At 37.0% G+C, this 26,101-nt stretch overlaps 1 protein-coding gene across 1 annotated transcript in view; it reads right to left on the bottom strand.

Annotated features, from left to right (window-relative positions):
* Positions 1–26,101, bottom strand: part of NKAIN2 (sodium/potassium transporting ATPase interacting 2) — a 431,619-nt gene that overhangs the window by 147,580 nt on the left and 257,938 nt on the right. Inside the window, exon 2 of the mRNA XM_008691247.2 lies at positions 18,125–18,325. Within this exon, the coding sequence (XP_008689469.2) occupies positions 18,125–18,292 (168 nt within the window). The 5' untranslated portion in view covers positions 18,293–18,325. The remainder of the gene's footprint in view (positions 1–18,124; positions 18,326–26,101) is intronic.

Below are 26,101 nucleotides of genomic sequence, written 5' to 3'. Positions count from 1 at the left end.
CTTCAACAACATGATAGGCAAAATGGACTTAACAGACATAATACAGAGCATTCCATCTAAAAGCAGCAGAACACTCATTCATCTCAAGTGCACATGGATAGTCTCTGATAGATCACATATTAGGTCAAAAAACAAGTCTTCACAAATTTAAGAAAATTTATACTAAGTGTCATTTCCACCCACAATGGAATAAAATTAGAAATCAATAGCAGAAAGAAAACTGGAAAATTCACAAATAGGTGTAAATTAAAGAACACACTCTTTTTTCTTATATAAAGATTTCTTATTCTTTTATTTGACAGAGAGACATACAGCCAGTGAGAGAGGGAACACAAGCAGGGAGAAGTGGGAGAGGAAGGAGCAGGCTCCCAGTGGAACAGGGATCACGCCCTGGGGCCAAAGGCGGATGCTTAAGGACTGAGCCACCCGGGCACCCCTAAAGGACACACTCTTGAACAACCACTGAGTCAAGGAAGAAATCAGAAGGGAAATCAGAAACTATATTGAGACAAATGAAAACAAAACCACAAGATACCAAAACTTACGGAATGTAGCAAAAGCAATACTAAGAGGGAAGTTTATAGAAGTAAAGGCTCACATTAAAAGAGGAGAAAGATCTCAAATGAACAGCCTAACTTTATACCTTAAAGAGTTAGGAAAACAAACAAACAAAGCACAAACTTAGCAGAAGGAAGAAAATAATAAAGATTAGAGCAGAAATAAGTGAAGTAGAGCATAGAAAAAATATAAAAAATTAACAAAACTAAGAGTTGGGTTTTTAAAAAATCAACAAAGTGGATAAAACTTTAGCTAGACTAATCAAGAAAAAAAGAGAACACACAAATAAATAAAATAAGAAATGAAAGAGGAGACTTCACAAGTGATACCACAGGAATTAAAAGGATCATGACAGAGTACTATAAAAAATTATATGCCATCAAATTGTATGGCCTAGAAGAAATGGATTAATTTATAGAAATATACAATCTACTCAGACTGAATCCTGAAGAAACAGAAAATTTTAACAGACCTATAGCTGATGAGGCAACTGAATCAGTAACCAAAAAATTCCCAGAAAAGAAAACCTCAGGACCAGATGGCTTCACTGGAGAATTCTACCACACATTTAAAGAAGAATGACATTTTTTCTTTAATATTCCAAAAAACTGAAGAGGAGGGAACACTTCCAAATTCGTTTTATGAGGTCAGCATTATCCTGATACCAAAGTACCTTAAAAAAAAAACAACAAACGATTTTATTTATTTATTTATGGGGGTGGGGAGAGGTTATGCACAAGTAGAGGGAGGGGCAGAGGGAGAAGCAGACTCCCCACTGAACAGGGAGGCCGATGCAGGGCTTGATCCCAGAACCTTTAGATCATGACCTGAGCAGAAGATAGACATTTAACCAACTCGGCCACCTAGGTGTCCCCTGATATGAAAGTATCTTAAGCATTTTGGGCTGCTATAACTGAACACCTTAGACTGGATGGCTTATAAGCAACAGAACTTTGTTTCTCACAGTTCTGGAGGCTGGAAATCCCAGATCAATGTCTGGTGAGAACTCACTTTCTGGTTGCAGACTGTTGACTTCTCCCTGTGTTCTCGTATGACAGAGGGTGCGAGAGGTTTCTAGTGTCTCTTTTATAAGGGTACTAATCTCATTCATGAGGGCTTCACTCTCATGATCTAATCACCTCTCAATGATCTCATGATCCCCCAATAACATCTTACTGGGAGTTAAGATTTCAATATAAAAATTTTGGAGGACACAAACATTCAGTCCATAACATTCCACTCTGGTCCTCCCAAATTTATGTCCTTCTCATATGCAAGATACATTCATTCCATCCCAATAGCCCTATAAGTTTTAACTAATTCCAGCATAAGCTCTAAATTCTTAAGTCCAAAGTTTTCTTAAAAATTATATAAGTCTGACATGAGTAAAGCTCAAAGTACAATTCATCCTGAGGCAAATTTCTCTCCATCTGTAAACCTATGAAACCAAAAAGTCAAGTACTTCCAAAATAAAATAATGGGGTAGGCATAAGATAGACATTCCCCTTCCAAAGGGAGAAATAGAAAAGAAGAAAAGGATAATGGTCTCAAGTAAGTCTAAAACCTAACAGGCAAATTCTTTAGACCAAAAGGCTTGAGAGTAATCCTTTTTGACATGGTGTTCTACCTTTGGACCCACTGTGGTGGCAGTTCTGTCTCTCTGGCTCTCCTGGGCAAGGGTTGTATACCTAAGGGTCTCCCAGGATAAGGCCCTGGCTCCATGGCTTCAGGTGGTCCCACCCACATGGTTCTGCCTGTTGGAGGTCACACTACAGTTGTTGTTGTTGTTGTTGTTCTTCTTCTTCTTTTTTTTTTTTTTAAAGATTTTATTTATTTATTTGACAGAGAAAGAGTGAGCACAGGCAGGGGGAGCAGCAGGCAGAGGGAGAAGCAAGCTCCCCGCTGAGCAGGGAGCCCGATGTGGGGCTCGATCCCAGGACCCTGGGATCATGAACTGAGCTGAAGGCAGACGCTTAACGACTGAGCCACCCAGGCGCCCCCCACACTGCAGTTCTTTGCAGGGGTCCCATCCTGGAGGCAGTAGGCAGGGGCATCCTGGCTCACCTTAATCAGAAAGGCAGCCCCACCCTTTGAGACCTTTTTATATCCCCCCAGTCTCCATGAGCCTTCACACTGTGGGCCTGTGGTAGAAGTGGCAGTCTTGAGCTCTGAATTGCCTTTGAGGGAGTACTTCTTTCCTTGTCTTTAAGAATAGAACCTGGCTTCTCTTGAGATGACTGATTAGGTTGGTATTCATATCTTTATCAAACTGTTGATTGACTGACCACACCTTAGTGTTCTCTTTTGAGCACATTTTTTAATTTTTAAAAATTTGGCTAGCTGAGTCTTTTCCAAATACTTAAGCTCTGGTTCCATTTTACTTAACAATTCCATCTTTATTTTATTTTTTTTAAGATTTTTTTATTTATTTGGCAGAGACAACCAGAGAGAGAGGGAACACAAGCAGGGGGAGTGGGAGAGGAAGAAGCAGGCTCCCAGCAGAGGAGCCTGATGAGGGGCTCGATCCCAGAATGCTGGGATCACGCCCTGAGCCAAAGGCAGACACTTAAAGACTGAGCCACCCAGGCGCCCAACAATTCCATCTTTAAACCATTTCCTTCTTCTTGCATTTTACTATTAGTAGGCAAGGAGAACCAAGCTGCTCCTTCATCAATTTCCTTAGAAATCACCTCAGCTAAATAGCCAATTTCATCACTCACAAGTTCTATCTCCAACAAAGCACTAGAACATAAACATGGCACCCAAATTTGTTACCATTTTATCATAAGGATTGCCTTTTAGCCATCGTCTGATAACACATTCTCCATTTCCATCCGAGACCTCATCAGGTATTTCCCATCCATATCTATTCTCAAAGAAGAAGCTTTCTCTATAGCTATTCTCTTTTCCTTATGAGCCTTTACTAGAATTGCCTTTAAAATTCTGTTGCTAACAATTTAGGTTTTTTTCTAGCATGTACCTCAAACTTGTACCGCCTCTACCCATTACTCAGTTCCAAAGCCATTTTCACATCTTTAGACATTTGTTACAGTAGCAATTTCTGTCTTAGTTGGTTCCTGCTGCTATAACAGAGTACCATAGATGGATGGCTTATAAAAACAGAAATTTATTTCTTACAGTTCTGGAGAGTAAAAATCCAAAAATCAAAGCACTGGTTTGATTTTAACAGTGTTAAAATCTGGTTTTAACAGAGCTGGTGTCTGGTGAGGGCAAGCATCTTGTTGCAGGCTGCTGACTTCCTTGTGTCTTCATGTGGCAGAGAGGGTAAGAAAGCTCTCTGGCTTCTCTTTTATGAGGACACTAATCCCACTCATGAGGATTTCACCCTTACGACCTAATCACTTCCCAAAGTCACATCTCCTAATACCACACTGGGGGGCAGGATTTCAAGATATCAGTTTTGGAGAGGAGAATACAAACATTCATCCATAACACAAAGCCAGACAAAGACATTATAAGAAAACTATACGCCGATATCCCTGATGAACATAAATGCAAAAATCTTCTATAAAATACGAGGAAACTAAATTCAACAGTTCATTAAAAGAATCGTACACCATGACCAAGTGGGATACAAGGATGGCTCAGCCTATAAAAGCACACAATGGGATATACCATATTAATAGAGCAAAGAATACAAATTTTGTAATCATCTCAACCGATTCAGAAGAAAAAAACTGAAATAATTCCACACCCCTTTGTGATAAAAACACTCAACAAACCAGAAACAGAAGGAAATTACCGCAACATAATAAAGGCCATATAGGAAAAGTCCATAGCTAACATTACATCCAATGGTGAAAAACTGAAAGCTTTACCTCAAAGATCAGGAACAAAACAAGGATGCCTACTCTCACCACTTCTACTTAACATAGTCCTGGAAATTCCAGCTGGAGCTAAGAAAAAGAAATAAAAGGCATCCAAATAAAAGCAGAAGTAAAATTATCCCCCTTTGCAGATGCACATGTTCTTACATGTAAGAATGCTCAGGATTCCACAAAAAGCCTGTTCTAACTAATAAATGAATTCAGCAAAATTGTAGGATACAAACATAAACATACAAAAATTATTGGTATTTTTGTACACTAACAGCAAATTATCTGAAAAGAAAATTAAGAAAATAACTCCAAGTCTGGGGAAGGTGGGGGCCACTGAGGAATGCAATCCCTATCAGAGTCCCAATAGTGTTTCTGGAAGAAATAGGAAAAAAAAAAAAAAAAACAGTTCTAAAAGTTTACAGAACCACAAAAAACCCTGAATAGTGAGAGCAATCTTGAGAAAGAAGAACAAAGTTGGAGACCTCACACTTTCTGACTTCAAAACATATTGTAAAGTTACAGTCATCAAAACAGTATGGTACTGGCATAAAGACAGACATAGACCAATGGAACAGAATAGAGAGCCCAGAAATAAATCCACGCATATATAGTCAACTGCTCTTCAATAAGAGTGTCAAGAATACATAATGGTTAAAGACAGACTCTTCAACAAACATGTTTTGGGAAACCCTGGACATCCAAAAGAAAAAAACTGGGCCCTTACACCACACAAAAATCAACTCAAAATGGATTAAAATTTTGAAAATTAAAAACTTAAACCTGAAACCATAAAACTCCTAGAAGAAAACACTGGGAAAACACTTTATAATATTGGTCTTGGAAATGACACTGAAAGCACAGACAACAAGGGCAAAAATATACAAGTGGGACTATATCAAATAAAAGGCTCTGCACAGCAAAGGGAACAATCAACAGAATAAAAAGGCAACTTAAAGAATGGGAGATAGTATTTGCAAGGCACATATCTGACAAGCGTTCCATACCTGGATGGCAAAAAAATAATAACCCAAATTTTAAAAACAGGTAAAAGATTTGAGCAGACATTTTTTAAAAATCATACAAAGGCTAAAAGGTATATTTAAAAAAATGATCAATGTCATTGACATCAGGGAAATGTAAATCGAAACCCGAATGAGAAATCACCTCACAACTGTCAATCCGGCCAAGATAAAAAAAGACATGAGTTGGTGAGGATATGGACACATAGACTAGAAACTCTTACACATTGTTGTTGAAATGCAACACCTGCAGCCATAATGAAAAGCAGAATGAAAGTTCCTCCAAAAATTAAAAATACAACTACCATATGATCCAGAAATCCCCATTCTGGGTAGATCTCTGAAATAACTTTAAGTAGAATCTCAAAGAAATTCGTGGCATTGTATATTCACAACAGCTAAGAGGTGGAAGCCACCTCAATGTCCACTGACTGAAGTACAGATAAAGAAAATGTGGTATATACATACAGTGGAATATTATTCAGCCTTAAAAAAAGAAGGCAATCCTGTCATATGTGACGACATGGATAAACCTTAAGGACATTATGCTAAGTGAATTAAGCCCAGCCACAGAAAAATATACACTACAAGATTTCAGTTATATGAGGTATCTAAAATAGTCAAACTTACGGACGCAGAAAGTAGAATCATGTTGCCAGGTACTGAGGGGAGGGGAATATTGAGAGGTGCTAGTGAGTAGGTATAGAATTTCAGCCAAGCTAGACAAAATAGTTCTGGAGATCTGCTGTACAGCCCTGTACATACAGTGAACGAGATTGTACAATTAAGAATTTGTTAAGAGGGTGGATTTCAGGTTATGCGTTTTTTTACCACCTAACCATAACCATAATCATAAACCCAATGGGTTATGCCAATTGCGGATGAGGAATGAGGAACTGAAGCTTGGGGGAGCTGCCTAATGTTTGTCTCTGTACCCTCTGCACACAGTTTCTGAAATGGTGAATCCTCCCCTTTACAACCCACATTTTTTTAGCCTTATTCAATATCCAGTTACACCTGCCTTACTCCTTCCTCTCCCTCATTCCACACTCACTAAACCTCAAGGTCAAAGACTTTCTCTTTCTTCTATTATCTCTCTTACTATTCCCCAGAGACCCCTGAAGAATATTTGGTCTACTATAATTACTAACTAAAGATCAGTCGAACTGACTATTACTTTTGTTGAACATAAAGGTGCTCCGGCTAAGGTGCTCTACTGTTCCTTGGAACTACGGATGCTTCCCTTCGTTCTTCCAGTTTCCACGACACCCAGTGAAAAGCACTGTCCCATAAGTCATAAAGTAGAAACCTGATTGATCGACAAGGATTCAGAAGCAGACATAATTTAGCAAAACCCAGTCTGGGCTTTTTTCCAGAAAATTTCTTTTAATATGTTAGAAAGGTGAAGGAGAGGGAAGCAGTTCTCACATTCAACACTCTTGGAGACTGCTTTGGCAGGAATTTATTTTGTGCCCAATATTTTAAAAAATCATCATCTTGATGCAGGTGAAAATAATAGAGGAAACTTAGTTTCGTGGCTCACAGGATTTGATTTCCTCTATTAGCTGGAGGCATGCATCATTGCAGATTTGAAATTCCTTCATCTCACGTCTCTGAATCTCAGAGCAATATCTGTAAGTCCCACCAAAGAGTGTTAATGAGCCACAAAAAGATGGTCAATAGACTTTTCTCCTTCAGACTAAGAATCTAGTTAGTGGTAGAGAGGTTAAGGATGGCATTCAAGTTCACCTCTTAAATTTTTAGACCAATTTCTCTTTTTAAAATGTGTCTGTTTTCAAGAAAAAGCTAAACAGTATATGGTTCTTGATGGCCAATCTAATATTAAAGGTAACTGTCCCTCTCTGTACTTAAAATGACCTCAATTTGTAACTACCTGGATTGCTTCCAGAGTCATCCATAATTTAATTATATTTATCCCTGCTCACCTAGAAGAACTCAAAATGAAATGGTGACTTTGGTTTGTGAGGTCAGAATCAATAGCCATTAAGAGAATGAGGAGATTTTTAAATCTGGGAAAAAAGCAAGTACTTAAAATATCCCTTGCCTCAGCCTCAAAATTCTGGGTTCTCAGACAACTCATATATGGGGGAATTTTATCATGAGGCATTATACAGCTTTAATGCCCGGAAAGGTAGGAGTTAATACAAGAGTTGACTGTCGATCAGGATAAGAGTTAAAAGTTCAGCTTTCAGAGTATTTTGGACTTGCGTGGCACATTTAGAGAGGCAGACAGATCCTGAAGGAGGACTGAAATAGATGAAAGCTATACGATAAGAAGAAAATTCTATGTAAGCCAAGTGTGTGAGTTTCTCTAATCATGTCATTGGCATCATGTAAATGCCAGACACCATTTATATACAGCTTAGATATAGCAGATGTTGGCATTTAAGTATAGGTTGCTTGAGAGAAAATTGCCCTTGAATGGAAGAGGAAGTTTACTGGCAGAGAAAAATGATTTTCTCAGTTAACAGTTATAACCCCAATAATAGAATTGTTTTCAACCAGAGGTTGCGGGGTGGGAAAGGAGGAGAGATATAATGATACTTCAATTCCAATCTAAAAAAGAAAAAAAATCAGCTTCAGTTGAAATTGCGGATGTGTGGGTTGTATACATAGAACCTTCTCCGCCCTCTCTTCTAAACCTCAAGGCTTCATGGTAAATGGAACAAATCACATCCTTCGTGGTTCTGCTCTGTTTGGTACAGCTGCTTGCTGCAGGTGGTGCCCTAAAAATACATTGTTTGTTTATTTTGCAATAGAGCAGTCTGCTGAGTGCTACCTCACAGGGCAACAGCTCCCTTCTCTTTCTGACGGTGAACCAAATGATGAAAGACGGAGACCCCCGCCAATCCTAGTGTGGAAAGGCCCCAGTAAGAGGCACAGGTGGTGCTTGAGGCTCAGCTTCTGATGAGTTCCATTTTCTTTGGATTCATGAAGCAAAGCTGACAAGCACACTATCTGTCATCAGAGCCTCTGACTGGGTCTCTGCGAAGCAAAGCCAAGCAACAAACTGCCTTTGGTGGGAGAATCGGGGTCCTTCTCTAGAGATTAACATCTGTAAGCATATGGGGTTTAAAGGGAAAAAGAATCTGTAATGGTTCACAAAAAGAAAATAAAAGTGAAGATTAATCTCAGGTAAATGTTCATGCAGAGATATCGAAATAGAGCTTTCAATAGTTTTTTAGTTTATAACTTAAATGTTCAGATAATTTTTCCAGTCACACTGGCAGGGTGCTCACAGTTAACCCTGTTTGCCTCACAGACTTGTTGACCCAACACAGTGGTTTACGTGTGAAATTGTTTTATACACTATAGTGACAATGATGATGCATAAAGTTATATCTTCGTTAATATGATTCTAAAGTCCCTCCAACTCAGTTCCAGATTAAGTACCACAGCAACTCTAAAGCTTTGAACCAAAAAAAAAAAAAAAAAAGAATGTGGGTACCACGTGGCTACGTGATTCTAATTCAGACCTCAGACTCACAATTGAAGGACAATAAAGGAGGGTCTAAACATATTTTCTCATTTAGCTTTGGCCACTCCTTTACCATCTTTTTAGTGTTCAACCTCCTTTGACAACTTGTTTCGAGCCTTTTAATTTGTAAGCAACACAGACTTTCCTAAATTTGTGAACTAAGCACATTGCTGAAAATGAATACATGAACAACTGCTGGGTCACTGACATGGAAATTTTTTGTACCTCACAGTATAATTTCACTTAAAATTGATTTTCATTGTAACAGATATAATATATTAGGACTAAATCAACCTAAACATGATATGTAACTAAGAGAATGGTATAAAATTACAGCAAATATCATTTGTAAGATTTAGAAATTAGAAAAAAGAGAGAGAATCTGCCCATAATTCTGTGATGAAGAAAGAAATCAATACAGTTATGGAAAATGGATGGAAAAGTGAAGATAAATGACTGGAAGACACCGGATAGTTCGAGGTAAAAGAAACAATTTGTATTTATAAAGTTGCTGATAAGAAAGGAGCTGATTAAACTTAAAAGGTGGAGAGACTAAGAATCAATAAGGAGAGGACAGCAAGGTAGACATTTCAGAATAAAAGAAGAGATAAAGAAAACCAAAATGTCCTTGGAGGCATGATACTCTCTAATTCAGTCCTTGACTTTGCAGCCATATTTGCCATTAGCATTAACCAAAATCATCAGGTGACAAGTAGCTTTCTCATTAGGTACCATAACAATATAATATTGTGAATAAAGTTAGCAGGAAATTACAAGTGATAGACATATGTGTGCAAAAAGTTGTGGTCTAACCCTAACCCTAACCTTTCCCCCTTTTTTTATGGTGCTTTAATTGCATTGGTTAAAAGCAGCTAACTAGTTCTTTAGAATATGCTCTCTAGCCAAGTCTAACTTTATTTAGATGCTGTACATGGACAAGCTTGATTGTTTGAACCAAAATGGGAACATTAAACAAACATCACAGCCCTCACTAATAACACCGGACTTTGCTGTCAAGTGTAGAATCCTTCCTTCAACATGAAGCTTGTGATCATTTTGTATGGCTTGTCTGGAAACTTCGGTAGATCTTACGTTTTAGTAAAATGTTTTTTGCTTTTCTAAAAAAAAAAAAAATTGGTCTTGATTCTCAGGGAATTTGACAATAGGTTGAGAGTCACAACGAAGGTCAGAAAGGAACAACAAAGGTCAGAGAGGAACAAATGATAGAGTTGGGGCAAAAGCAACCATAATGCTGTAAGGGCAGGAATAGGCAGGAGGAGAGTGAAGACCAGGCATCATATACCCAATTGTTTAGAAGAATGTGTGGGTCGAGAATAGTAGAGTTTAAACTCCTATTTATAGGATTGGTAAACACAAAAGGTACAGGAGGAACATTACAGATGGCTCTTTTTCTACTATGTAAACATTATTTAGCTTAAGTGTGTTTGCCCATATTTTTATTCTTTTTCATTCAAGTATAACATGCTAAACAATAAATTATCCCTCATTTTATAGCTGTCATTATCAACCGTCTTTACATGCTTCCTTTGAGAATGCCTTGTTGTTATTTGAAAACACTGACACATTCCACTATTATTATCCTGCCACTGTGTTTAGAAGTTCCAGTGAAAGGGAAATAGCCATCAAAGACTTATTTCTTAAAACCTTTTTATCATTATAAATGATCATGACTGGAAAGACATCCTAAAAGACAATGATATTATATATTACAAAGGAAGATGGTAACCCTTTGTTCAAGGCCAATAGCTTGTCATGTTTTTCAAAAATTACTCTATTTTACTATATTTACATATACTTATTTTTCTGAAATAACTTCTGATTTAATATACCTTATTATTTATTCTGAGCTAAGTTTATAATTATAAGATTAAATATAGGAAATGGAATTGTACATGGTTCATGTACAAAGAAAACCTTTCAAAGAAAACCTGGTTCTTGGTAATTTGTTGCAATTTATAATCCTCACTATCATCTTAAATAAACTGGCATTCGTAGTCCAGGGTGTGCTAAGCATCTCACAGATCAAGGGATATTATGCTTCAGGGGTAAGCAAGTGCTTCAAACATTACGTAGAAAAGCAGATATTGCACACTGATGATAATGGTTGATATGGGATAAAACTTGCCCCTGTGTAGGCTAGTGTGTTGGTACACTAAATAGTATCACACTGGCTGTAAGAATCACAGGCGTATCTGGGGAGTGAGTAAACTTAGTGAGATTTAGTTCATTTTTGCATGTCACTGTGAGTTCATCTGAAAAAATCATAGTATTCTCAATAAGCAGTGGAAGATACTGAGCTAAGGAGAAAAGAAATAACACTGCCTTTATTGTTTTCAGGCAATTTCTTAAGAATTATCTCATTTAGTTCATAATTACAAAATAGTTTATTATACAGCTGAGTGTAAGATTTAAGGATTGTTACTCCCAGACTGTGAATATGTTACCTTATATTTCTGACTTTGCATGTAGGGAATACCAGAGAATATTAAGAGCAAAAAATGTCTTAGACTTAATCTGACTTTAGAGGCTATTCAAGTTCTTGTACTCTGCTTCTTTGTGGACACGCAGAACTGTTCACTAATTTACAAGGGCACCTTTCAGAAATAAAAGACCATGAGAACGGATTACTCAGGGTTTATTTTTTACGAAAACTTGATTGATAATTGTGGATAAGACATCAGGGTCCTACGCTATGAGTGACAGTGTCAAAGTGTCTTTATTATTGTCTAGAGGAAGTGAGAGTAGATTAGAACGTTAAACACGTGCCCATTTCAGAAGTATCAGTACATCTTGGTATTTCTTACTATATAGGAATAACCCAGTTCAGGCTCTAAAATTAATTTGTGCACTATTGTTTATATGTTTTGCAGCCCTCAACTGTGCCAAGAAATGTCCTTTCCTGAGCTATTTATTGCCTTCATTCTCTGATTTCCGTAACTTTTGTCATTGGAAAAATCCTGTGTTCGAAATGGCGATTTGGTTCTTCTTCCCATATTTTTGTGATATTTGTATAAATTATTCTGATGTTACAGAAAGATAAATCACATTTATTTCATTTCTTATTACTACCTTTTGACAAGTAGGTCTATGTGTCTGAGAACCCAGGAGAACTAGAGTTGGGCAGCATGTATGACATTCAAAGCCAAGCGGCAAAGCTGTTGACCATCCTAGGACCTAGGAAAGCAACCGAGTGCTTGTTATTCTGTCCATTTCCATCACAGGCAGCAAGCAATTCTGTCCTAAGAAGAAAACTGTTGTAGAGTCATGGACGCTGGACTAGGAATCAGAAGACTCAGTTTGGGCTCCACACTCACTCACTCTTTGGTGTGGAGGTACGGCAGACACAGACTCGGTTCACAGATTCAGTACTTGATCACAGGGTAGACTCTGCAATCCTGGAAGGGAAATGACTCTCAAAGTCATTTCCAGGAGTTGATGGAGCAACTGCAGCTCTGGTACCATTTTAGTATTACAGAATCTTTTTTTTTTTTTTTTTTTTGACCACACACCATGTGTTTCTGAGCAATTCAGGACAATAGAGGGATCAGTAGTGAAAAGAAAGGGAAGGCACTGATATTTCTGGTGAAAATTTTCAAAATGACACCCACCTAGGTCCTACCTCAAGCCTTAAGGGCACAGAATTTCCAGAAGTGGGTCATGTTTATGGTAATCCTTTAAACAAGTGAGTAAATAATTTCTATTCTCAGCCAGCATTAAGAACCACTGTTTTAGAGTAATTTGATACTTAAATGCCTTTAAGCATTTCCACTCCCATATAACCTGAAAGAATTTTTAATAATCCACTTAAAAGCTCTGTACATTTGAAATTGATGCTTGATATTTTTCATCATTTTTAATTTTTTTAAAAAATGCATTTTATTATTATTTTTTAATTTCTATACCCAACTCATGACCCAGAGATCAAGAATCCCATACTCGACTGACTGAGCCAGTCAGGCACCCCCTCGTCATTACTTTGAATAGTTGCAAAAGGGCTATTTATTTGGGCATATTATAAATATTAATATCTTTTAAAGAGCCATATTAGTCTTTGAAACCCATACAATGAAATTTGAATACCACCGTGACTTGAAATTCACCTTCTTTCATTTAAAAACATGCATCCCTTCAAAACAATGCAAGTTCGTCACTCAGATTTACTATTTACCACTTGAAGAGCAATGTCACAAGCTACGTTAAAATCAGGACCCAAATCTTCGACCACCAAAATCTTTGTGAATATGTCTTTCCCAGATTAAAGAAGGCATCAAAGTGCAGTGTGAGCAATAAGGCAACTCACTTTCGTCCATGCACCATGCACTCCATCAACGTCCAAAGAAATATTCCTGTGCCATTCCCAGCACAATCCCAGATTAACTTGGATAAAGTCTTTTGAAGTCTTGAAAAGTCCTCACCAATGCTATTCCCAAGCAAGTCTTAACAAGCCAAATATCAAATATATATCATTAACTGGGAATAATTGGAAACATCTGTGGCTCCATCCATGTGAAGGCACATTTTATCTTCAAAAAAATTTTTTTTACCATCTGTTAAACAATGATTTCCATTATTTTACGTATTCTAAAAAATACAAAGTTTTCTGAATAGGGAATAGACATGACTGAAGGATGAACTTGATAGTGATCCTGTTTTTAGCTATGAACAGCACACCAGGTATTAGAACCTTTTCTAAAGTCATTTATGATGTTCCTGTTAATTTGTATATGGTTCCTTAGCCAATTTTTATAGTTGTGGAAAATAGTAAGCTTATTAACGTTTTTACCAGTATCCTCTGCTGGTATCCTAAAAATATTAATCAATCTGCTGTGAACTTAGAAGTGTGTTGGAAGTAAAGGAAATTAAGGAAAACAAAACCCAGCAATTTTGGTTGGAGAGGCTTAGCTTAAATTTAGAGATATTGGTCCTCTGGAGGGAATCAGAAAAAAGAGGGATTAAGTATTTGTTTCTGTTTTTTTTTGTTTTGTTTCCAATGTTTTATTTGAAACTGTAACATATATTTTAAAACATAAAGTTACTTCCTTACTGCTATAAATATTTTTCCTTAAAGCTTCATTTATTTACATTTCCACGTTCATCCTGTTGGTCATGGGAAGTGAGGTACACACACCTCCACTCCCCTCCCCCACGGCAGACATGGCTAATTAATCATGGCTTTCGTTGCCACTGAAGAACTCTGAATTTGGGGGTTTCAGGAATCCATTTTTAACCAGTTGCTGCTGGCTCTCAGGCTGCAGTCTCATTCCTAGCCTTGGTATCAGAGGAACACTTGGGTCAGCAAGTCCATCCTCCCTATTTACTAGCTAAGACATCTTGGGAAAGGCTTTTCACCTGTTTTGCAGCCTCACAGGACTGTGACGCAAATCTAAAGATTTAATTCCTGTGAACACATTTTGTAAACCAGGCAGTTGCAATCACATGTCGTTTGAAGAAATCGGCTTAATTCTTTTGTAATGCGAACAACACCATCTCTGTAGTTCATCTCCTCCCTGGCTCTCCATACATATTTACTTGATCTATTTTGTAAGTGTGGGTTTTGTTGTTGTTGTTGTTGTTTTATTAAAGCTGTGCACACCTGTATTCCTTTTAAATGCGATATCTGATACTAACTAGAAGAAAATGCTACTAAAGGAGGAGAAGGCTAGAAGTCTCACACCTGGCTCATCATTACGGTGTTCTGGCGGTCCTCTCTGCTCGGCTGGAGGCTGTGTGATTAATAGCCCCTCTTCCCAATTATGTGGGTATTATACTCGTCTTCCTTTGGCTGTAGATGGAAGATATCTTATGTATGTGCATTGCAAAGGTGGGCTTTGTGAATGCTAATTTCCAAATCAGCTAGGAGTTGATTGGCAGAAAATCGAACAACAGACCGACAGGATTGCCAGGGGTCAGGAATCTGTGAAGAAAAGGCTGGGTGAAGTTGGAGGAAATGAGCTAGAGAGATTTGGAGTGAGTCAAGAGCAGTAGCTGGGAGAGAGCAGTTTGGGAAAGCAGATCCCAGCCAGACATCCTGGAAGAGAGGGCGGCTTCAAAGACTGGTGGAAGCAAGGAGAACAGGAAGTTAGCTGACTTTACAGAAAACGAGGTGGAGCTAAGAAGACATTACTCCAGAAACTGCACAAACTGTATTCTCTGTCTACCATGTCCCCAAAATATACCTATTTGTACCCGGTTTGTATTCTAAGGAAGAATCTCACCCTATTTTTGATTTGTGACATTGTCAAGGTCAGGGATCCTGTCATTTGTTTCTCAAGATGCCAGCAGGGGACAAGCACTCAGGAAGGGTTCACCGGACCCGACTGAGTTGAATGTTGGATTGTCTGGGGGATTATTTGGGTAACATGAAAAGGGGAGGAGCATAGATTGAAGACACCATTTCATCTCTTAATCAGGATAGTAGAAGTGATCAGAATGACTATAGAAAAATCTAGTTGGCAGGCTTCCAATTAGTAGGCAGAAAAAATTGTTCACGGTAAGTCCCATTTTGGTTTCCATTCTAAAACTCTAGTTAAGATATGCTAGGTTTTCTGCACAGCAGATGCTTTCAGCCTGAGGCTGGCTAGACAACAGCAAGCCCAAAGACAAAAAGGGTTTTGAAAATGCTCCAGGTAACTGGCTTGGGTACACTGTTGCTAACTGACTCTCAGGTGATCCACAGTCAGCATTGCCAAAGAAAAATGCGCCGCCGGGAGGACGAACAGGTGGAAAGGGGAGAAGTAAAGATACCACATTCTGTGATGGCTTGCTCAGACTATTTCTCTACTCAAATAGGGACAATGCAGACAGCAGTGAGAGCCAGTAGATTGAATTATCAGTCACATCTGCTCTTCGGGGCACTCCTTCCATCTTTGCATTCTAGCCACTTGGCATTTACAGATGATTTTACTTTGGGCAGCATGTCAGCCTCATGTCCTTTATTTATTTATTTATTTATTTATTTATTTATTTATGCAGATTACCTGCGTGCCAAAATTTTATGTGGGTATAATAAATCTATGAATATAGTTTATACATACACACATTAATTCAACTAACTCCCTAAAACAGTCACATGTAAGTATCCATGCACATAAACTATACCCTTACAGCATCCTTGACCTAGAAGTGGGAGTTTTCCAAAATGCGTGGGTACAGTAAAAAAGGGACTTCCAATGAAGGGATGTTTTATCTAAAATCCCCCTCTAATATATTATCTGTCCCCAAATGCCAGAAACGTGTTATTTTTCCTTTGTAAGAATGAATACTTCATCCAAATGGATTTTAAATAATGAAATTACTTTTTCCATCCCATCAAATCTAACTTAGTTTTACTTCAAGATAATTAAAATGAACAGTTTTAGAGTTTAAGAGTGTTGTAGAAGGGTGTGTTTGTTAAGAAGGGTCTCCGGTTGCACATATTCAAGGGAGATCACTCAATGCTTTAGCCAAAACATAATTCAAATACTGTGGAAATAATTTATGCTGATCTCCCAAAATTTACATTCTCCCTTCTTCTTGGCCATTTTGCGGTTGGGTGGGACTGTGTGATTAGTTCTAGACAATGGACTGTGAACAATGATCTTCTCTTCTCAGGGAGAAGCATTTTTGTGCTGGTGTAGATACTCCAGATCGACCTGTGCTCCCTGGCGTGGCGACCCACGATGACTGAGGTGGCGGCTGCCCCACCAGCCTTGTTTTCTTACTGACAGTGATCGGCAGAACTTTCTACCGACCCACAAGAATAACCCTTTACGGTTTTTAGTCACAAGGATTTAGTAATGTTTACGAGCACAGAATACTTAGCCTGCTGTAATTTATGTGTGTGTATGTGTATGTATGTGTGAGTGTATATATACATTCTTCATTTAAAAAATTAGTAACTATATATTAGTTACATAATCTAATACATAGACATTCACATGGTTTTATTAGTTCCAGAAGAATTTTATGTGAACTAATTGATGCCATTCTATCCAGAACGTGTTATGTCTCATTATTTAAGAATTGTGAGTTAACATCATTTCCAAAGTAATTGACTGAAGAAAGACTCAAAAAGCAGATTCTATTTGCATTATTTGTCATTAACAATCTTAAGGCTATGCACAGTGGTTTCAGATCTACATGGAGTCTAAGAAAAATATATGTAGATCTGTACATATAGGATATGTAAGAAATAGATGGAGACACGTATAATAAAGTTGCCTTTATAAATCCTACAAAATTACACATTTAGCCTTAGTAAAAATCCTTCTTGAGAAAAGGATGTGTTTATTTAATCTCTTTGTCATAGTGATACAACATAAAATAATACATTTTTTAAAAAGATTTATTTATTTATTTATTTGAGAGAGAAAGAGAGAGCATGAGTCAGGGGAGGGGCAGAGGGAGAGGGAGAGAGAGAATCCCCAGCAGACTCCCTGCTTATCAGAGAGCCTTAGCCGGGGATCTACCCCATAACCTGAGATCGTGACCTGAGCCAAAATCAAGAGTGGGGCACTCAACCAACCAAGCCACCCAGATGCCCCACAAAATAATATGTTTTATATAACAGACATATATTATACAAATATGCTCTATAAATACTGTATACAAATACAAACTCCTAACGTCCCCTGGTAGAAGGAGGGGTATTGATCAGTTTAATACTATGAAAAATGTAGGCATGATAGTCCTAGAAGTAGAATTTATGAAAAGCTGAATTGTTTTGAAAAAGCAGGGAAATGATAGAAGGTGATGCATTGTACTTTGGCAAAATCTGGGAAGAAGAATATGGGCAAACGGAGAGGAGAATTCCCAGGGCTAGAAGCACAGGCAGAAAGAAGTACTTGAGGAAAAATGTACATTGAAATCTTATAAATTTAGGCACTGTAGCATGTTAGTTGTGAAGACTCTCTGATCTTTCTGCAGGAATCTTTGGAAAAGTCTTATTTACCAAAAGCCAAATGATCAAACCTTGACTGGTTGGATTTCTTATATAAAATGCTGAAGATGCCAAAGCCTACTTACTGATTTACTGATTGATGACATTTTACTACGCCCTGGTTTAACCTGACAAATCCCTACAGAACGGGGCCTTAATTAGAAAAAAGCAAATAGCCACACTTTATCCAGATTCCATTTGTGTGCATTAAATTTGCAGGGAAATAAAACAATTCCAGAAGCACTAGGAGTGGTTGGCGGTCAACACTTACTGCGAGGACAATCTGGAGGGAACTGTGAGCCACTTCTATGTACTGGTACTCCAGAAAACACCCTGAGACTGTGATGTAGCGATGGTCTTCTGGGGCCCAGTCTGGTGCAGGTGTCACTGAAGTCACCGTACATCCTGGTCCATTCTCCATCCACCAAGATCGGTGCATTGAAATATTAAAAGTCAGGATAAGGTCTGTTTCCTGCAACAAGGTAATTTATAAGGATGAGAATTACTTTATAAATGTTAGTCAGCTTTTTGGGACTGACTTGGAGTGTTCCAATGGGAAATGTGGTTTTTTCCCCCTCCCCTCACCGTATTTTATGGACAGAAAGGAAGCATCCCAAGTAAAACTATTAGTTCCGCTTGAAAGTTATGTGTCTATAGATTCTATTTATGAAGTTTGCTTGACTACAATAACATAAATAAAAATATTTATTAGTAAAATTATCAATGACTGACATTATTTGTAGCACTGAAGAGCCCTTACTTGTGGGGACTTAAAATATTACAAAAGGAGTGATTTAAACTATCTAATCATGTGAAGTTCATCTTATTTTAAATCAGCTACTTTTTCAACCTCTGAATATTTCCCTTTTACACATTTAAATATTAAAGCTGTACTTCAATTTGGCAAAATTTAACATAATGTGGCTAAAGCTAAAATTTGTAAGATCTTTAGTCAATAAAACACAATATTTGTTGTTCATAATATTTCTTAGGAAATATTAGAAATTCTTCCAGGGTGGAGATAGTAAGTCAACAACTCTTCAGATGAAGTTCAGCATGTTAGGTAATGTGTAGCTATAAATGGAATAGAATGTAGATTTCTGCACTTAGAGAGCTTATAATCACACACACAAGCATAGAGCTATTAATAGCACACAGACACATGCTGTCTTCCAGAAAGAGAATGACTAAAAGGAAACAAACACATTCTGTTACACAGTAAATCAAGGGAAGATGAATCCTAACAGAGAGGGTCAGTGGTAGAAAATGGAATTAGTTCACTCTCAGTGATAGTGCTACAAGATAATAAATACCAAGTATTCTCACGCCAGAATGAGGTATTGGATTAACTAGGTAGATGCTGCATAGAAATTATCTTAAATCAGGTTTTGTGACCTTGAACACTCACTCACACCGAATGCCTGAAAGGGTTCAGCTGAAGTGGCCGGGGGTTTAGAGATTGAAAGGATGAGTCCTCTGGAGTGAGCTATGGAATGAGTCACGTGATCTCCATGGAGGGAGTGAGTAAATTTTCTTTCCAGTCTATTGACAAAGGCTTGCAACCTGGGAGATACAGCAGACTAGCTTCTGGCTCAGGCCGGATAAATCTTAAAAGAAAGCCTGTGGGTGGAGCTACCTGCAAATGGCCAAACAAAAAGTGTCTACACTTTCTGATTACATTAACAGATTGTTGAATGTTGAACCTGTCTTCAATATCTGACTTAAATTCATCTTGGTTGTGGTGTGTAATTCTTTTCGTACATTGTTGGATTCATTTTGCTAATATTTTGTCAAAGCTATTTGCATCTATATTTGTAAGAGGTATTGAGCTGTAGTTTTCATCTCCTGTAATGTCTGTGTCTGGTTTTGGTATTAGGTTAATGCTTGCTTCATGGACTGAGTTAGAAAGTTTTCCATCTGCTTCTATCTTCTGGAAGAGATTGTGGAAAATTGGTATGATTTCTTAAATGTTTGGTAGATTTACCAGTGAACCCATTTGAGCCTGGTATTTTCTGTTTTGGAAAGTTATTAATTATTGATTCAATTTCTTTAATAGATATAGGCCTATTAAAATTGTCTATTTCTTCTTGTGTCAGTTTTGGTAGATTGTGTCTTTGAAGGAATCTGTCTAGATTATCTAGGTTATTAAATTTGTGAGCATAGAGTTAATCATATTCCTTTATTATCCTTTCAACGTTAATGGGATCTGTAGTGATGTCCCCTCGTCTATTTCTGATATTAGTAATTTGTGTCTTCTTTAATTTTTTCTTAGTGTGGCTAAAGGCTTATCAATTTTATTCATCTTTTTAAAGAACCAGCTTTTGATTTAACTGATTTTCTCCATTCTTTTCCAGTTTTGGACTTTATTTCTGCTCTAATTTTTATTATTTCTTTTCTTTCTGTTTACTTTGGATTTAATTTGCCCTGCTTTTCCCAGTACCTTAAGATAGAAGCTTGGTTATTGATTTTAGATCTTTCTTCTTTTCTAATATACGCATTCAATTCTGTAAATTTCCTTCTAAGCACAGCTTTCACTGCATTGCATAGCTTGATATATTGTATTTTCATTTAATTTATTCAAAATAAGTTTGAGCTTCTTTTGAGATTTCTTTTTTGATCCATGTGTTATTTAGAAATATACCTTTAATTACCAAGTATTTGGGGATTTCCCAGTTATCTGTTATTGATTTCTTTACATTTTTGTGGCATATTTTCCACTGTCTTTCTGTACTGTTTCTATCACTAATTTTTTTTAAACTGACCAACAGAACTGTAAAACTCATTCAATATTAACTTCTACATGGTCTAACACTTTAGAACCAATAGATTCCTTTTTTGTCTGTTTTTTCCTGGAGACCTCTGAACTGGAATCCCACAGGCTTCTGCTCTCATCAGGCTCTATGCAATTGATGCATAAATTTAGACATTGGACTTCACTTAATATCATTAGTTCTTTCTTATGTTGGATTCCCCAGTTGCCTGTATTTGACTAAGATGACCTCAATATTGCCATCACTTTGACTAAACTTTTGACTAAACTTAGGTTTCTTCCTGAATACAGGCCTTGACCTCACTTTCCTAAGAACATTTTCTTTAGAAAACTTGCAATTATAAATTCTTCCTTTGCTCCTTCAAGATGTAAATTTTCTAAAACTCAGGAATGTCTTTCTCAAGGCCCTGGGAGCCATTTCTTTGAAATGTAATTGTCAAGAAAGATAGCATCGTTATCTCTCAGTCTCTGTGGATGGGTAGAAGCCTAACTCTGAGAAGAAACAATTAACAAACACAGATGGCCTAATCACATTGACTAACCTCCCCCACAATGCCCTCAGGTACTTTTCCATTAGCTCAGCCCAGCATTTACGAATCCTCCCAACTTTTGTTTCAGTGGAATTGAATTTAAGTTCTGTCCCCTGTTGCAAAATTCATAAATAAAATCTTTCTTGCCTGTTTCACTTGGAGTTGAGCTCAGTTCTGTACTGACATCTCTCTTCCCTACCATAGCGGTTAAGAAAACGTGTCTTGCTATTTTTAACAATTGTCCAGTGCAATTTTTCTTAACAGCTCTCAAGTCTCTTACTAGGTTTTCTTCCTTGTTTCACAGAGTACAAAATTCACTAGTTTCCTAAGAATAGGTGAATGATGTTAAGCCTTACGTGATTTCATTAAGATTTTATATTAATTGATTGATATTTTGGCTGGATATATGCTTCTTGGTTGAAGATGATTTCCTCTCAGAGTGGGTGAATATTTCTCCATTATCTTCTGGTTTCTGTTATAACAGTTTAGAAACCTGATACCATTTTGTTTCCTGCAATTTTTTATGTAACCTGTTTTCTTTTTTCTGATCTCTTACATTATTTTGTTTTCAATAGTGAAATATTTCAAAAACTTTGAAAAGTGTAGAGGGTATGTACAGCAAAATCATTATACCCATCACTCAGACTCATTAAACCTTATGCTATATTTGCTTGCTGTTATTTTTTAAATAAAATTTTATAAATATAAACAATGCTATCTCTGTACTCCTCCTAAATATTATTTCCCTCTCTCCTTCATAGATGATTACTATCATGATTTTGGATTAATATTCTCATGAAAGTTTTTCATAGTTTTATTAAATGTTTATACATTCATTAATAATATAAAATACTGTTTTTAGGCTTTAAAATGTGTATATTCACTCACGTGGAACCTAAAAAACTAAAACAAATGAATAAACAAACAAACAAAAAAGCAGAAACGGACTTGTAAATACAGAGAACTGATGGCTGCCAGAGGGAAGGTGAATGGGTGGGATGAGCAAAATGGGTGAAGGGTAGTAGGAGATACAGGCTTCCAGTTATGGAGTGAATAAGTCTTGGGAGTAAAAGGTACAATATAGGGAATATAATCAATGGTATTGTAATAGTGTTGTATGGTGACAGATGGTAGCTAAACTTGTCGTGAGCACAGCATAATGTATAGAGTTGTTTAATCACTATATTGTACACCTGAAACTAATGTAACATTGTGTGCCAACTATACTCAAATAATAAATTTAGAATGAAAAAAATAAAATAAAATGTGTAAAATGTGTATACCCTCCAACTTATTTTGGTTCCATATGATATTTTTGAAGTTTATATAAGTAGAAAATCTTTTGGCTTCAGGTTCTGAAATTCTATAAGCAATACTTTGATGGCTTTTTTTTTTTTCATTTAGTTCATAAAGCATTTGGAGGGCCTTTCAATCATGAGACTGTTCCTTCCATTCCAGAAAACATTCTTGCAGTTCATCTTAAATTGTTCCCTTCTTTCTACTTTTTCTGTTACTATAGAAATTTCTGTTAGTCAGACATTTGACTTCCAGGATTGACCTCTTACATTCTTACCTTTTCTTTCCCATTTTTCATATCTTACATTTCTCTTGACTCTTGGAGATTTTCTTTACCAACTCCTTGCAGTGTTATGTTGAACTATATATTTTATTTTTAATATTTTGAATTTTTAAGAGTTATTCTTCTCTAATTATTGCTTTTGTATGCCTAATATTTTTTAATTGTTTCTGGGCTATAACTTTTCATAGTTTTCTGAATTATTATTTTTTAAAAATTGTGTTTCCCATATTGGTTTTGTTTTATCTGAGTTAATTATTTTTACTAAACCAATAAGTAGATAAATAAGTAAATAATACAATAATTATCAAGCATCTACTATGTGCCATATGCAACATTCCTGCCTTTATGAGAGTTCATCATGCAGTAGGGAAAATGAATAACACATACATAAATATATAAAAATATCAGTGTAGCAATTAACATATGGAGAAAAATAAATTCAAGTAAAGAAACAGGATAACTGCGAATTGAGTCATGGGGGGGAGTGTAAAGCTATCTTAAATATAATGGTAAAAAAAAGCTTATTTTGTGTTAAGAGAGTCCTGAATGGGATGCTTGGGTGGCTCAGTCAGTTAAGCATCTGCCTTGGCTTAGGTCATGATCCCAGGGCCCTGGGATGGAGTACAGCACCGGCAAAGGGCTCCCTGCTCAGTGGGGAGTCTGCTTCTCCCTTTGCCCCTTCCCCTCCCACCTCTCCCCTGCTTGTCGTCTCTCTCACTCTCTCTCTCAAATAAATAAATAAAATCTTTAAATAGAGAGAGAGAGAGTCCTGAATGAAGTATAGGACTGAACAGAGCAAAGATAGGGAAAAGCATTCCCAGCAGAGGGAACAGCTGGTAGGAATGTCCTGAAGATTTTTTGTTATGTTTGTTTAATTTTGTCTCTGACTTTCCTGTTGGGAGTCTTTCCTTAAAAGTCTGGGGATCCCTGGTTGTTCTTTCATATCCAAGAGGAGAAAGTAAAGCTTGTGTGGCTGTTATTATGCATTAGTGTAGTAGTCAGTATCCTTCACATATGATGACCGGGCAGTGCCTTCCAAATGCTGGATCTGTATGAATCTGTAAGACTTTGTTCTGGGTCCTCCAGTCTACTAATGGGTTGGGTAAGCACCAGACCACAGAATGCTTGGGCTGAACTGGGAAGGAGTTGCTGGTTTTGCTACATTGTATGCACTTTTTTTTCCCTTTCAGTATGCAGTCTTTAAATTAATCCTAATGTGTTCAGAAATTTAGCCCATGCTTGCCTGTGTCTGGAGTCTCACTTGTCCAGAGGAGAAGCCTGGCTTTATAAATTAAAGGAAGAACCTGGGGCAGTCCAATTTCTCCCTGAACAGATTATTCAGTCCATTCCCATTTTCAGTCCTGTGCCTCACACACTCTGCCTACTTCTAAATCCTGATTTTTGAAGGGCTTTATAGGTCAAATCTGTACATTGGAACCTTTCTCCACATGTTCATAAACTAGGTTTTTCTACTCTGCTAAGTCACTTGCCAATCCTCCATCTACTTTCTATCTTCTGAAAACTGTCCTTTTCCCCACTCTCCTATTCTCTTTTACTGTTAGTTTATATTTTTTTATTCTTTAATATCACTATAGGAGTTTAGGGATAAAATATAAATAAGTGTATATTTTCAACCAGTTACCATTAACTGGAAGATTCCTGGCATTATCTTATATTCCATTTATCTTCCCATAGACATTTAAATAAAGAACTTTGTTTTTGATGTGCATGTGTGCATTATTTTAACCACAAAATATAAATTCCTTGTTGTAAAACAGACAGTAGAAAGGTCTTGAAGTTCCCTTTTAATGCAACAGAAATTTCTGTGTTATCTGCTCTATGCATAATCAATAGGTTATTTAATTCCCACATATTTTGTAAGTTTGAGCTCAAAATTATAAGAACTTTTGAGACAAAGAACAAGTCTTGATAGCGCAAAATAAGAGAGAAAACTATAAACTAAATCTTGTGAATTCTGCAGGGATTCATATTCAAAAACATACAAAATGGTCTCATAATTGTAAGAGTTTAAAAGTTTTAAATCTAAAAGTTTTAAATCTAAACTTTCACAATTTTATGTTCAGATCAGTACAATAACAAAACCCCCCTTTGTATCAATGTATTTATTCATTTCTCCTAGTAAGTCTCCAAAAAGTTCAGATTGAAGGACCCCATTATTGGTCACGTCAATTTTCAAAATAACAGGGTCTGATGTGTTACATGAAAGCTGTTATTAGCATTAAAAAGTTATTTCTGATAGGGGCTATATGCATTCAGGAGAACACAAGAACCCTAATTGCTCAACAAATAATAAGCATTTGGTTAAAAAAAAAAGTTGACAAGCAAATGAGAAAACGATACTAGTAACATCTCGAAATTTCAATAAAAAGCTAAAATTTACTTTCACAGTTTCATGGCATTTGAAGAAGAGCATAGACGCATCTTTCTGTTCCAAGAGTAAGCAATGGAGAATCTACTGCAGAAATTAGAAGGTGGAGGGGGAGAGAGAAATTTTGAGTTGCAGTTTAAAAAATCTGAAATGTTTTCTTAGATTCTTGGAGTTTTCTATGACTTAGTTCTTTTGGAATAATAATATTGAAAATGGATACTTTCTCATTTCTAGACTGCTTAGTCACTACCAGAAAGGCTAGAAACTGCACTTTATAATAAGGCAATTAGGTTACAATTAGCAGCATAGTGGCTAACACATATTAAATTATTCATACACTATAGGCAAAGCCATAAAGATGTGAAGTGATAGAACGTTTGATCCCTAACATTATGGGGCTTATTGTATCTTTTCGAGGACAAGGTATAAAGATGAAATGTAGCAGTACAAGGGAGTGTTTGATCAGTATCTCAAGAGAGGTGTGGACAGTCTATGCACAGGACGTTGGAGGGTGTACTGCCTGTGTACTCTGGTAGGACAGCCCCTTAGAGATGGGAACTCTATCTGGGGCCTGAAAAAAGGCCAGGCTTAGATAGGCTCACAGCCTGGGGGGAAAGACCATTTTAAGTAGAGGGCCTAAATAATCAAAATTGCAGAGCTATGAGTATTTGTATATTTAAGAAATTGTATATTTAGGTAGCCTTAATTTTATGAGGTGAGAGTTTGTGAGAAGGTGCTGTATAAAATGGCTTTGGGAAGATCTTGATTTGGGACTGGATTGAGCAGAGACTTAAATGCCAGAACAAATGTCTCGGCGTATTGAAAGACTTTTGATCAACAACAGGATGTTGGCACCGTCAAGCATGAACCAAGAGGTGTTGCAATAAATATTAGTCTGCTGTAGGACTGGGGTGGGGCAGTGCAGGAAACATGATGGACATCACTACGGGTGCTGTTTTAAGCAATAGTCATTATGGAGG

This window comes from Ursus maritimus, unplaced genomic scaffold (genome assembly GCF_017311325.1).
Source record: "Ursus maritimus isolate PB19 unplaced genomic scaffold, ASM1731132v1 scaffold_13, whole genome shotgun sequence".
NCBI lineage: Eukaryota > Metazoa > Chordata > Mammalia > Carnivora > Ursidae > Ursus > Ursus maritimus.
The sequence above is the reverse complement of the archived record's forward strand: the minus strand, read 5'-3'. Positions and strand labels throughout refer to the sequence as shown.